This window comes from Suricata suricatta, chromosome 9 (genome assembly GCF_006229205.1).
Source record: "Suricata suricatta isolate VVHF042 chromosome 9, meerkat_22Aug2017_6uvM2_HiC, whole genome shotgun sequence".
In the NCBI taxonomy this organism is placed as follows: Eukaryota; Metazoa; Chordata; class Mammalia; order Carnivora; family Herpestidae; genus Suricata; species Suricata suricatta.
In genome coordinates, this window is record NC_043708.1 from 90,897,322 (window position 1) to 90,910,625 (window position 13,304).

At 46.8% G+C, this 13,304-nt stretch overlaps 1 protein-coding gene across 1 annotated transcript in view; it reads right to left on the minus strand.

Moving 5' to 3' along the window:
* GNB5 (G protein subunit beta 5) overlaps window positions 1-13,304 on the minus strand; it is a 50,143-nt gene that overhangs the window by 27,211 nt on the left and 9,628 nt on the right. Inside the window, exons 4-5 of the mRNA XM_029952246.1 lie at window positions 12,978-13,159; window positions 695-831 (exon numbers count right to left, since the gene is read on the minus strand). Coding sequence (XP_029808106.1) covers window positions 695-831; window positions 12,978-13,159 — 319 coding nt within the window. The remainder of the gene's footprint in view (window positions 1-694; window positions 832-12,977; window positions 13,160-13,304) is intronic.

Here is a 13,304-nt window from a genome sequence, read left to right on the forward strand (position 1 = left end):
TTTATTATATGGCCCTAGATAACACTAAAACATATGATATAAAATAAACTACATCAATGAGATAAAATGAATGAAAAAAATATCCTTTACAAAACTTGTATCTTAAATTTGTTATTTAGGGGCACCTGGGTGGCTCAGTCAGTTAAGTGGCTGACCTCAGCTCAGGTCACGATCTTACAGATTGTGAGTCTGAGCCCCACGTCAGGTTCTGTGCTGACAGCTCAGGACCTGAAGCCTATGTTGGATTCTGTGTCTCCCTTCCTCTCTCCCCCCCATTTGTGCTTGCTCTCTTGTTTTCTCTCTCTCTCTCAAAAATAAATAAACATTATAAAATTTGTTCTTTAGGGCACAGAAATTGCTGAACATAAGCACTTAGATCCTCAATTTTGGGGGAAAAACCCTCTATCTAAAAAATGGTTTCATTTCCAAATAAGACCCTGAAATATGCTCAGGAAGAAATAATTTTGAATGATCTGTCAAATATAGTTCATGTCTCAGTTATTACCACTTCCAAATCTACCCAAATGAGTGACGTTCTACAGTATGCAAGAGAATCCTTAACTACGCTAACTCATGTCCTGTGGAGAATCAACAGAGTCCTAGAGATTGGGAAGGGCTTCTTGAAAAGGAAAGCTCTTTGCTTTCACTGTAAAGTCAGACACATGCTCACCATCAAACAGCAGGTGCCACATACCTGGGATGAACTCACGATCCTTCTCTTATCTTTGCACCAATCCATGCAGAGAACTTTGTTCCCATGGCCTTTGAGGGTCCTTCTGGTCTTCATGACAAACTGCCCCAGGGCCTCCACCCGCTCTGCAACCTGGTGTACTAGAAGGACAGGCGACAATCAGTTCTGTGGCCAAGGATCAGATTCTGAGCCATATGCTGGCAAAGGGATGACACTGGTCTTTCTCTGTGGCCACAGCTTGGCTCTCCTGTTCTTTACTGTAATGCCTTCACAACGCTTTCTCTTTTGAGCTCCGTTGAGGGTAGAGGCCACACTTTTGTTCTGCCTCCGTGTTTAATACCCTACGTTTTTCAAAGCATTTCCACCTCTGTGTGCTAGGGATCAACAAGACTACCTCATATCTACAAACTATCTATCTTCTGCTATACAGAATCCTCCCACTGAAGGGCGAGAGCTCTGAGAGGTAGGCAAGGCAGCAGCAGAGTGAGATCACTGTCCCCATTTAACAGGTGAGGAGACCGAGGCTTTCAAGAGTTCTTTGGCTAAGTTCAATCAACTAACTGGGAGCGAAGCTGGGGATTCTGGTTCTTTCACCTACCTTTCCAGTCACAGGGAAAAGTGACTTCACAAAAACTGTCCCATGAAGTGCCAGCAGGCACCATGACTGACTCCTAACTGTCTACCCCACCTCCTGCCCCCATACCCAGCAGAGGCCTGGGACATGTTGGTGCTCCATTCACGTGCTGCAGGCAAGAATGAATGAGGGAGCCACGGGTACAGCCATGTGTTTACTGAAAACTAACTTACAGTGTCAGTAGAGAGCAATGGTCTAAACACATGACTTACAGAAGGAGCTGACACCAGGGAAGAGCTCCAAAAAGGAATTTCTCAGAGTCTGGGACTGTGGCCTCTTTCTTTAAGCAAAGGGAGAGCTTTCGAGGGGCTGGTCTTAGAGGCTATCACTGTGGAGTATCAGAAGGAGTCAACTTCCCACAACGAGACTGTTCAGTCCAGGCCCTGCATCCAGTGGTGAGGAAACAGGATGGGGGACCCCATGGCTTCTCCCCCTTGTGCAATGCCACTGCCCTTCTGGTTGGAGGCTGTGCCAGAAGGAAAACTGGGGCTCCTGACCCCTCCCCACTTCTCCTTCCTCCAAACCTCCCAGCAGGGCCTTTCCCCAGGCAGGCGAGAAGCAGGGAAAGGGGCACTTGAGGCAAGGGGCGGCCCCAGGAAAGGTGTGGTGTCAGCACAGCAGGGCTAAGTGGGGCTAGCCACTTCCTGAGGCACAGTGGCTAGCCCTCTTCCTTCCCGGGAGCCGCTGGAACTTGAAGGGGAAATGCCACCCCCCTTGTGGGAAACCCAGGCAGAGAGGGCCAGACTGGACTGCAGTCCACGCCAGTGACGACAGAGCCCTTCTCAGAAACCCACCCTCCCTGGCTGGCCCTCCCTTCCTTCTCTCTCAACACCGCACTGCGTATTTCCTAAAAACAAGGCACTCTCTTACAAAACCACAGTATTATCAAAGTCAGAAAATTAACACTGAAACAATCCTACGTCTAATTTATAGACCTTCTTGAGATTCTCCATTGTCCCAATAATAGCTTTACCGCAAAAGAAAACCCAAGGTCATGTGCCGTTCTCAGCTGTCACGTTTCTTTAGTCTGTGACTTAGTTTCTCAATGTGAGCTTGTCTCCTGCTTCCTCAATATTAGATTCAGGTAATATGCATCTGGCAGGAACACCACAGACTGACGCCGAGCTCCTGCCGGCATGCCGAGTCAAGAGACCTAATTAGTCCACCGTCACTGGCACTGCTCAGACTGACCATTTGGTGAAGGTGGTGTCTGCCAGCGTCTTCACTGGGCAGTTGCCATTTTGCCTTTTGTAATGAAGAAACATCCTGTGGGGATGTACTCTGAGACTATACAAATACCCCATCACTCTTCAAGCTCTCGTTTTATCATCAGTTAATGATTCTTGCCAGAATGGTTTACGACAGTTGGCAAGTGATTTTCCTAAGTCCATCATTCCTTCTGCTTTTTGAGTTGGCTTTCTAATAAAAGGAGCTCTCCCTCCCTTCCAATGTATTTATTCATCCATTTATATTAGATGGACTCATGGATTCTTATCGTGAGTAAGAATTATTATTTATTCTGATGCTCACCTACTGCCTGATTTGCTCAGTGGGGGCCCCGTTGAGCAGGCTCCCCTGACCTTCTGGCATGACCTTCCCCATCATTCCCTGAGCACTTCTTATAACGCTCATGTTCTTTCCCTGCTCTGGCCTTGGGATCAGCCACTTCTCTAAGAGGTCTTGGTTTCGTGTAGTTGCCCCACATTTCTTTATAATAAAAGAATAAACGTGTGAATAAGTTAAAAGTCACTGTGAAAACCCAAACTATAAAAAAGACTTGCTTAACTATAAAGTACTACATGAAGGGCACCTGGCTGGCTCAGTCGGCGGAGCGTGCCACTCTTGATGTAAGTTAGAGCCCTGCTGGGAGGAGAGATTACCTAAAAATAAAATCTTAAAAAAAAAAGTACTACCTGAATATGCAATTTAGTATGCTACCACTTCTGCTAAGACACTGAATTCTTTTTTTTTAATTTTTTAATTTTTTAAATTTATTTTTGAGAGACAGAGAGAGGCAGTGCAAGCAGGGGAGGATCAGAGAGGGAGACACAGAATCTGAAGCAGGCTCCATGCTCTGAACTAGACATCAGCACAGAGCCTGAAGCGGGGCTTGAACCCATGAACCATGAGATCATGACCTGAGCGGAAGCCGGGCGCTTAACTGACTGGGCCACCCAGGGGCCCCATGCATTCTTTATTGCCACATACAGCACATGAGTTTTTTGCAGATGTTTTCTTTAAAACATATTGAATATAGTTTAAAAAACAGAGTGAATTTTCTAAATTCTTATAGGCCCTTTTCATGTCTGTACCAGCTCAGACTTGTGAGCATATATTATTTAGTGTTTTCTTTTGACACTTCACATCCATATTCTTCCTGCTTTCCCCACTTCCACATTAGGACAATCACAGCTATTTAATGTCCCTCTCACAAACATTTAAAAAAATTAGCTAAAAGGGTGACTCACTCTATCTATATAGGGCCCTCTTTACATAATGTGAATCTGACCACATCCCAACTATTAATTATTTTTTTCTCACCGCATTTTCCATCCCATATATAGATTTACTCCCAACCCACTCGTCCTGTTTCTAGCTGGCAAGTCTCCCATCTGTTAAATTAAAGAGTTATAGTTTTTTAAATGTCTCCAGAACCTCTACTATGTGCCAAATACTATGCCGGATGCTTGGGTACAGAAAAGAGTAAGACAGTCCCTGCTCTTATGGAGCTCACAGTGTGCACGGGGGAGACAGGCCCGCACACAGATCCCCATGGCAGTGCGGGTGACAGAGGTATCAGGGACTGCTGGCAGGTGTGCCATCAGAAGGAGAGGTCACAGGTACCTGGTTTTGAAGGATCCCTAAGAGTTGGGGTAAGGAAAGGGGAGGGAGGAAGTTAGCTTCTTTATATCTGTTTTTTGTTCAGTAAAATGGAAGACATTGCTCTAATCTTCCGGGGTGTTCTGAGGTTTAATGCAGGAAGTGAATCAAAGTGCCTAACAGGTGTCTGGCAGGCCAGGAACCAAAGGTGTAGAGATGGGTTACTAGGAGCTGGGGAACAGAAAACTGGAAACAGTGTAACCTGGAGAGGAGGGGTGTGAAATGGAAGGGCCACAACAACTTTTGTGTTTGGGATAGGAGAGAACGGGAGAGTGAAAAGAGGAGGTTAGGGGCAGGGAGAAGGATTTTTCTTGATTTAATATAATTAAAGAAGACAATGCACACCCATTGAAAGTAATCAGAAAATAGAAACATGATCGCTTACAGCCCTGCCTAGCCCGACCATTCTGAACATCTGTATATCCTTCCAGGCCCGTTCTCTACACACGTGTGCACAGGTGTATATGTGCACAGGCAGGCTACACTTCACACACAATTTTGGGGATCAGTTTTTTCATCGGACATATTTATGGATGTCTATGCCAAATATACTTATCTCTCACTTTAAATGACAACATGACATTCCACTGTATGGATAAACCATAGCCCTAAAATTCCCTACTGGGAGACACTTCTAGGGCTGCCTGCATACTTTTGCACTGCATCACCTCCTTTGATAAATGCCAATTCACGGCACTGCTGAATCAGAGGGATTGCACATTTTTAGAGGTTTTCAATGCACGTTGCCATTATCTGCCATTTAGTGCACAGTTCCTAGGGGGACAGACAGGTGCTGGGCTGAGGGCTTTACACATAGCCTGAGGACACAGGCTAACCCTTATTTCCACAAAGAAGGAAGGAGAAGCTCAGAGAGGCTAAAGACCTTATGCACAAACACTCAGACCCCTGAGAACAGAAAACACCTCCTATGGTATAGGTTCTGGGCAGGTGCCTCTAATACTTTAGAAAATCAAGGACAAAGTAAGGTGGTGACTGTAAGAGTTACTTTGAGATGGTGACCGAGGGGCCACTTCGCTGTGGATGGGGGGAGAGCTCCATGCACCGACAACCCCCACCCGCAGACCTGGAATGTCCCACCCGTTTGAAAAACAGCCAATCATGGAGTTCCAGCTTCCCTCACCCCGATAAAGGAAACAACTAATCCCACCCTGCCACGTCCAAGGATGCCCATGCTTGGCAGTCTGCCCACCCGAGATCAAACCCGGAACTCTTTCACCCATAAAACACCTTGCCCTCCCATACCAGGCGTGACTTCCCTGGCCCATCCTGTCTGGACCAGGGAACCTCACCCGAGAGCGCTCCCACTACAGGCCTTTTACATTTATCTCTGACTCTGTAATAAAGGTGCTCTGTTCTCTTTTCCCAGTCTCTTGACACTGTAACTTTTTACTCCGCTGATTTTAACCTTACAATGACAATGGTTTCTTGGTCTAGGAGACACCCTGACCTTGGATCCCCTACTTCCTGAAGTAACCAGAGCAATGGATCTGGGTTAGGGACTCTAGTCTGGTAACCATGGAATCTGTCCTCATCCCAGCTCTGCCTCTACCCAGCTGGGAGACCGATGCAAAGTTAGAACTAGAAGAGAACTTAGTAACTCAAGTCGGGCTGAGCACCAATCCTGGGCACCCTGTGGGGGACACCAGGCATGCTGCTGGGGCCGGGAGTTTGGCAAGTGTATGAAGCAGGGGTTTTCAGTTGCCATCAGCTCCTCCTCCTGTCAGCCACTACTTGCTCTCACAGACAGAACCTTTCTAGAAGCTGAGGGCAGAAAGTAGCCAGAGCTGAGCTGAGCTGCTGAGCGGGGGAGGGAGGACTCCAGGCTCGGGAGCATATATATGTGTTCAGCACATTTCTTGCCCACCGACCCCCAAGGTGAGTGAGCTGCCCTGACCCTCTTACTTCTCAGAAAAGGAAAGTGAATCCTGAGGGGAAGGCACAACTTATAAATTAGTGGAAATGAATGTCTCCTCTGAGCCTGTGCTCCCCTCTGTAAAGAGAGAGAATTAGGAGTTTATCTAGATTGGGCCCTGGAAATAATCTATCATTCTGGTTTTAGGCAAAGATGAACTTTTCATGAAGATGAAAACTTTCAGGGAATAGTCTTGCTATTTATTTTATAATCGGTAGCACATGTGAACCTAAGTAAAATGTATAGTAGTGTGCAGGTCCCTTCATGAAAATCCAAACCACATAAATTCGTTAAGTGAAAATAGGCATCAGGGTCCTTCTCATCATTTCAAAAGGCCAGGAAAAGAATAACCCAAGCACAGACAAGACCTCAAGTTTTCCTGAACATGAACATTGTGAAAATGACTGGTAATACATTAGACAAGTTCAAAGATAAGTGAGATGTCTTCGATAGGAAAACAGAACCCTTTAAAAAAACTATCTTGAATCACTTTCCAAAGTTTGCGCCAATATACTGTCTTCTGATGGCCACTATTTGGAAGAAGGTCTAAGGAATCAAGGTGAAAAATTATCCAAAGCTAACTTTAAAAAAAACTCACATTTTAAGCCAAGTGTCCATCGATAGATGGATAAAGATGTGATATGTGTGTGTGTGTGTATGTGTGTGTGTGTACACCCTCCCATGCACACAATGAAATACTTCTCATAAAAACAGGAGAGATCTTACCATTTACAACATGGATAGACCTGGAGAGTATTATGATAAGTGAAGTAAGTCAGGGACATAGAGACAAATACCAAATGATTTCACTTCTATGTGGAATTTAAGAAACCAAACAAATGAAATGCAGAGGCAGACCCATCAATGAAGAGAACAGACTGGTGGTTGTCAGAGGGGAGGTGAGTGGGGGGATGAGCAAAGTGGGTGAAGAGGAGCACAAAGTACAGGCTTCCAGGTAGGGAACGAGTAAGTCATGGGGAGAAAAGGGGGTAAGAGCCCAGGAAATACAATCGATGACACTGTAATATGCTATATGGTGACAGAAGGCAGCTCGCGTGTGGTGAGCACAGAATAATGTATAGAGCTGTCGAATCACTATGTTGTACACCTGAAACTAATGTGACACTGTGTGTCAATTGTATCTCAATTAATAATACAGATTTAAAAAAAATTTTTTTTAACCATTCTGTCTGATTCTACCCTAGGACTGAATGAGGTGGGATATAAACAAAATCCTCAAACACTGAGGCGGAAGGAAAACATCTGCAATCACATTTCCTCACTTGTGCTTGACATTTTGGAATTGTTCCAAAACATCCATTAGCTACATGCAGAAAAAAACTCCCCAGAATTCCCTAAGTAGAAATTGGAAAGGCTGAGCTATGGTACCGTCTTTCAGATGGGAGCACTACATGGTTCCATTCAATAATTTCAAAATATTGAGATTTAAAAGAATGGTAAAATGACACGAAGGGCATTTTAATCCATTGTGTCAGATTAAAACTAGGCTCAAACTCTACATCTAGTACAATCCCAAGTATGCTCGCAAGTATGTACACAAACATAAACATAAAAGTATAAGCTATGAAATACATCAAAATGTTACAACTGGCTGTCTCCGGGTGGTGGGGTTATGAATGGCTTGTTTTCTTCTATATTTCTAAATATGTGGCAGTGGGCATTCATTTATTATTATTATTTTTAAATTTTTTAATGTTTATTTTTGAGAGTGTGTGTGAATGAGTGGGGGAGCGGCAGAGAGAGAGGTTACACAGAGAATCTGAAACAGGCTCCAGGCTCTGAGCTGTCAGCACAGAGCCCCACACAGGGACTGAACTCACCAGCCATGAATCATGACCTAAGCCAAAGTCTGACACTTAACCACTGAGCCACCCAGGCCGCATGGCATTTGTTTATTAGGGACACTTACATTATTAGCTAGCTTGTGCACGATTATGAATGCAGAGTCAGAGCAAAGGGTGACGGAATGAAAGGCAGGTTTGCTTTCTGCTCCCTCTCAGGCTGCGGGCGGCAGGTGGCAGAGCAGCAGGGAGGGGATCAGCTTGTAGGGAAAGTCACTTCTACCCTCAGGACACAGAGTATTTCCTTAGAACATGGAAACCGTCAGCCAACACATGTGCTTCAGACTAATCCAGAAAGTCAGTTTCCCTAGATTTCTCCCTATGCCATAAAATCAGAATAGTCCAAGATTCCAGCCATAACATAGCCTTTGACAATAAACCCTTTCACAAAGTTACATTTACAACAGTTAGAAAAGTGAATAGCATCTGATCAGAAGTCCCATGATTTGCCCAAATGTCATCTGGATTTGTACTCAAAGAAATTATGGACATCTTTGAGTTGTTTGTTCTTAGACCAGATGAGAATCTGCCCCCAAGGAAGCTGGGAATCTAGAAGAAGCCCCCCACCATCCCAGGAAGCTGCCAGTACATGGTGGCCAAAATTAACACAGCACACCTCCTGCTCTGTTCCAGATCATTCTTCAGTTTAACTTCAAGTTAAGGACTCTCTAAAGTTGAACACTCTTGGGGCGCCTGGGTGGCTTAGTCGGTTGAGCGTCTGACTTCGGCTCAGGTCATGATCTCATGGTTGGTGGGATCGAGCCCCGCGTCAGGCTCTGTGCTGAATACTTGCTCGGAGCCTAGAGCCTGCTTCAGATTCATTGTCTCCCTTTCTCTCTGACCCTCCCCACTCATGCTGTCTCTCTCTGTCTCTCAAAAAAGAAATAAATGTAAAAAAAAAATTTTAAGTTGAACTCTCTTTTTTTCCCCTTGATCTTGACTCCTGTTCCAGTAGTCATCTTTTATTATACACACAGTAAATGCACAGATGAGTATAAAGTGAAAAATGCCTCTACTGCTTTTCCTCTCATGGGCTCTCTCTAGAGATAACGAGTTTTTGTGTATCCTGTCACAGAGTCAATGCATACGCAAGCAACTCTTGTTTAAGCTAATGAGATCACGTTTATGCACTGTTTGAGACTTTTTAAAATTTAATATTGAAACCTTTTCATACACATGCATGGATTTTTTTTCCTTTTCTTTAAAAGAAAATTTTAATGTTTATTTATTTTTGAAAGAGAGAGAGAGAGAGAGAGAGAGAGAGAGAAGAGTACAAGAAGGGGAGGGGCAAAGAGAGAGGGAGACACAGAATCCAAAGCAGGCTCCGGGCTCTGAGCTGCCAGTGCAGAGCCAGACAGGGGGCTTGAACCCATGGACTGCAAGATCATGACCTGAGCCGAAGTTGGACACTTAACTGACTGAGCCACCTGGTTGCCTCTTTTTTTTTTTTTTTTTTGTATTTTTAATGTAAATCTCACCTGTCTGAGTGATGGCCTAGCAAGGTGAGAACGAGAGCTATACTAGGAGCCTGAGCCCTGGTATCTGCTCCCCATTCTCCCTTAGAGTAGCTGCAGGACTTTAGGGCAGCTAAAGGAATATAACCCCTCCTGGATCTCCGCGGTCTCCACATCTATACTGGTTGCATGGGGACAGAAGGAAATGTTTTGTGCCTGAGGACTGAGGCTGAAGCAGGTGAACCTTCTAGTTTTGAGAGCTGTGTGATAAGACCTCCAAAGATGTCTATTCATAATCCTTGGAACCTGTGAGTATGTTACCTTACACCACAGAAGGCGCTCTGAGATGTGATTAATAACCTTGAGATGCGATGACTGTCCTGGTTTACACAGGCGTACCCGCTGTAATTGCAAGGGTCCTTGTAAGAGGGATGCAGGGAGATCAGAGTCAAGATGTGATGCGAGAAAGGAGGTCAGAGGAGGTGGGGTCACAAGCCAAGGATGGCAGATGGCCTCTAGAAGCTGAGCAAGATAAGGAAGGGACTCTCCCCTAAAGCTTCCAAAAGGAATAAAGCCCTGCTGACCCAGTTTAGACCTCTCACTTCCAGAATTGTAAAAAAATAAATGTTGCATTAAGCCATGTTTGTGGAAATTTGCACATCAATAGAAAACTAATACAAGCTATATATTATACCTCATAATTTTAAAATGTCTTAGACTCAAGCAAGGGAGCACTTACCCATGAAAGCAGGTAAGCAGAAGGCAGTCAGGGGACACATCCAGGGAGAAGGAAGAAGCTCTAAGGGAGGATGGGGAAAGGCAGGGGCGCTGGGCCTGGGGCTATGGAGTCTGATGTAGCCAGGCTTCCCCTTGGGCTCCCATATCAGCCACTTCCTCTATTTAAGTTAGCCAAGGGTCTGACTCGGGGATGAGGGCTCAGCAGTGTGGATGCTAGTCTGCAGGTCAAAGGGAGGAGTGCTGAAGAAGTGAGGGTGTGGAGTTGGGTACAGTTTGCTTTTCCTCCAAGTTCATGCTCTACTATTTTGTTGTGTTTTTAGGCAAGAATTTGGGCAAGTCAGAGCTAACAGAAGGCCGATCAACTGTCCCAGTTTGCCCAGGACTGAAGGGTTTCCCAGAATGTATGACTTTCCATTTTAAAACTGAGAGTCCCAGGCAAACCAGGATGACTTGGTCATCTTTGCTTGTGGCCTGAAAAGTTTTCCCATCTGGGGCAGGGGCTACAGGGCCATCCATATAACAACACCAAAATGCAAGAATGACAGGCTCAGTAAGAGTCTGAGAGAATGGAAGAGAGCAGAGCCCAGTGAGCCTAGATCTCCTGGTGGCGATCTCTTGGTGGGTGTGGGGGGCCTGGTCAGAAGAGGAGGAGCAGCTTTGACCACCAAAGGGTTCCAGGAGCCTGTGTTGGAGAGGGAGAGAGAGGCCAGAGTGTTGGTACGATCACCCTCTTGAACCCTGAAGACACCAAGGATGGGGCAGGGCTAAGGTCAAAAGGAAGCCTCCAGCCATGTGCCAAAGTCCTCAGGAAATGAGGCAGCCTGGCTGGGAGGCCAGCAGACAGCAGCATGGAGAAGGGGAAAACAGATGTCAGTTGAATGACAGGAGCTTCAAAGGAGCAAAGGTTTTATACAGGAGTAGAGGAGAAGTAGTCTGGAGGCTGCAGGGGGAATAAAGGGGAACATGACCATGTGACTCCTGGTCTTTTCAACTCCAAAATTCTAACATATATGCAGGTGGGAATAGATCCTTCCACTGTGGGTCCAAAAGTTGGCTCTGGCTTCTGAGGGTACTGCATCCTTGGCAGGAGTCTCTGCTGAAAAACTCTACCATGACTATCTCTCTGCCTTAAAGTCATTTCCCGAAGTCACAGGAAAGGCTAACAGGCTCCTAGTGGGCTGTCTTCACTGTTGGTCAAGAGGGTTTCTGGAGAATCTCCTCTGCACAGAGTCCAGAGGGGTTGGGCAAAAAGCTGAAGCCAGGCTGGGCTGGAGTTCTGACTGTCTGGGCTGGAATCCTGGTCCCTCCACCAACGGACTGCTGTGCTCAGTTTCCTCATTTGTAAAATGCAATAGTCAGATGACCTACCCCCGAGGCACTAACACCACCCAAACAGCATCATCGACATCATCTGCAGAATGCAGGAATTTGCAGAGTGAAATGAGGCAGACTCTGTCCACTGCCTCTCAATTTCCATTCCCTACTGTTTCCTGATAACAGAAACCCAACTTTATTTGGGGATGACAATGTGCCCAGCTCAGTTCTTCCTTTCCCAGGTTCCCTTGCGGTAGGGATGGAACCTACTTCTGGCCAATAATGTACAAAATCAGTTGGAAGAAGGGAGGTTTTGGGGAAAACTTTTGGTTTCCTGATAAGAAGGAGAAACAGAGGCTGGTGACCACTTTTCCCCTTCTTCTGGCCCTGGATACAGAGGTGATGTTTGGAGTTGTGACTGTTCATATGGTAATCATGGGGGCAAATGCCAGTGTTCTCAGGGTGGTGGAGAAGAAAGACTGGAGGGTGGGTCCCTGATGGCACCCGGTGCTGAACCAAACCTGGTGATCACCTACCCTTGTTCCAGTTACACAAGGAAACCCAAACAGCTCCCAAGTTGCTTAGCTACTTTATTTGGGGTCTCCAGTTACTTGTAGCTGGACACATCCTTAAATGATACAGGGGTTTAGTGCATCTCTGAAGGAGGCCCTTATAGATTGAGGTCATCTGCTTCTATCAAGAAAGCAATCAGGTGCTAAACGACCCAGCACTGAACCCATGTTTCTTTTCCAGACAATATAAAAGGGGTGGCCCCAAATAGGAGGCGTAGGAGCAGGATGTACAGCTGTGCCTGAGGGTACCATGGGGAGGCTGTGCTCGGCAAAGGGGAGCTGCCATCCTGGGAGCTGAAAAATAAGCAGATAATGCCACTATCCCAAGCCTGGCCCTGAGCCCAAACTGCTGAGGACAAACCATCTGACGGAGTAAAGGGAAGCTGATCCCGGCAGAGTCAGTTAACCTGGTTACTTAATTGCTCCCTCACAAAAATCACGAAGCCGGTTTTGAATTATGGTAGTGGTCAGTAAGTACGTTAAGATTGCTGTTGCTCTTTTATGCCGGTCACACCGCATCCCTTCAAAAGCTTCTTAAACAGCCTTAAGTGAACTAAATGTTAGGATTTGGTAGGCTCCTCTGCTTTCCTTCCCCCACTCGGTTCTCCACCCCCAAGGAAAGGGGGAAGATTGGAAAAATTGGGTTTTAACTGAAGAGTCTGGCTCCTTGGAAAAAGCGAAACTGACAAAAGATACGATAGCAATGGAGAAAGCCAAATAATTAAAAAACAAAACAGGAGTTTACCCTAGGCCGCGCCCACAAGGGCTCGCTGCGCTGGCTCCCGCTGACACCCCTCCCCACCCCACCCCGTCCCCCGGGGCTCGGCGCCGGCAGTAATGCAATCAATTCGCATCTTCCAGGCAGGTGATGGAGGGAATAATTCATCCCAAGACCCTACGGGAGTAGAGCGGCGACCAGGGGGTGGCTACCACCAGGCGCCCCCGCCCAGAGGCGGAACGGCCACGGCTAAGCGGGCGGGGGCTCTGCAAGGTGTCTGGCGCCTCCGAGGGCCGCCCGGCTCGGGCCCCACAGCCGCGCAACTCGGGGCTCCGGGCCGCAAGCCACGCCTCACCTGACGCCCTGGAACCGGGGGACCCATCCAGGGCGCAGGCCCGGCTCCGGCCCCGCACCCCCAGCCCGGCTCCCTCAGGGGGGCCGGTCCGGCTTCCTCGGCCCGCCTCCCGGCGCGCAGCCCCCGCCCCGGCCCGCACTCACGCTCCACGTC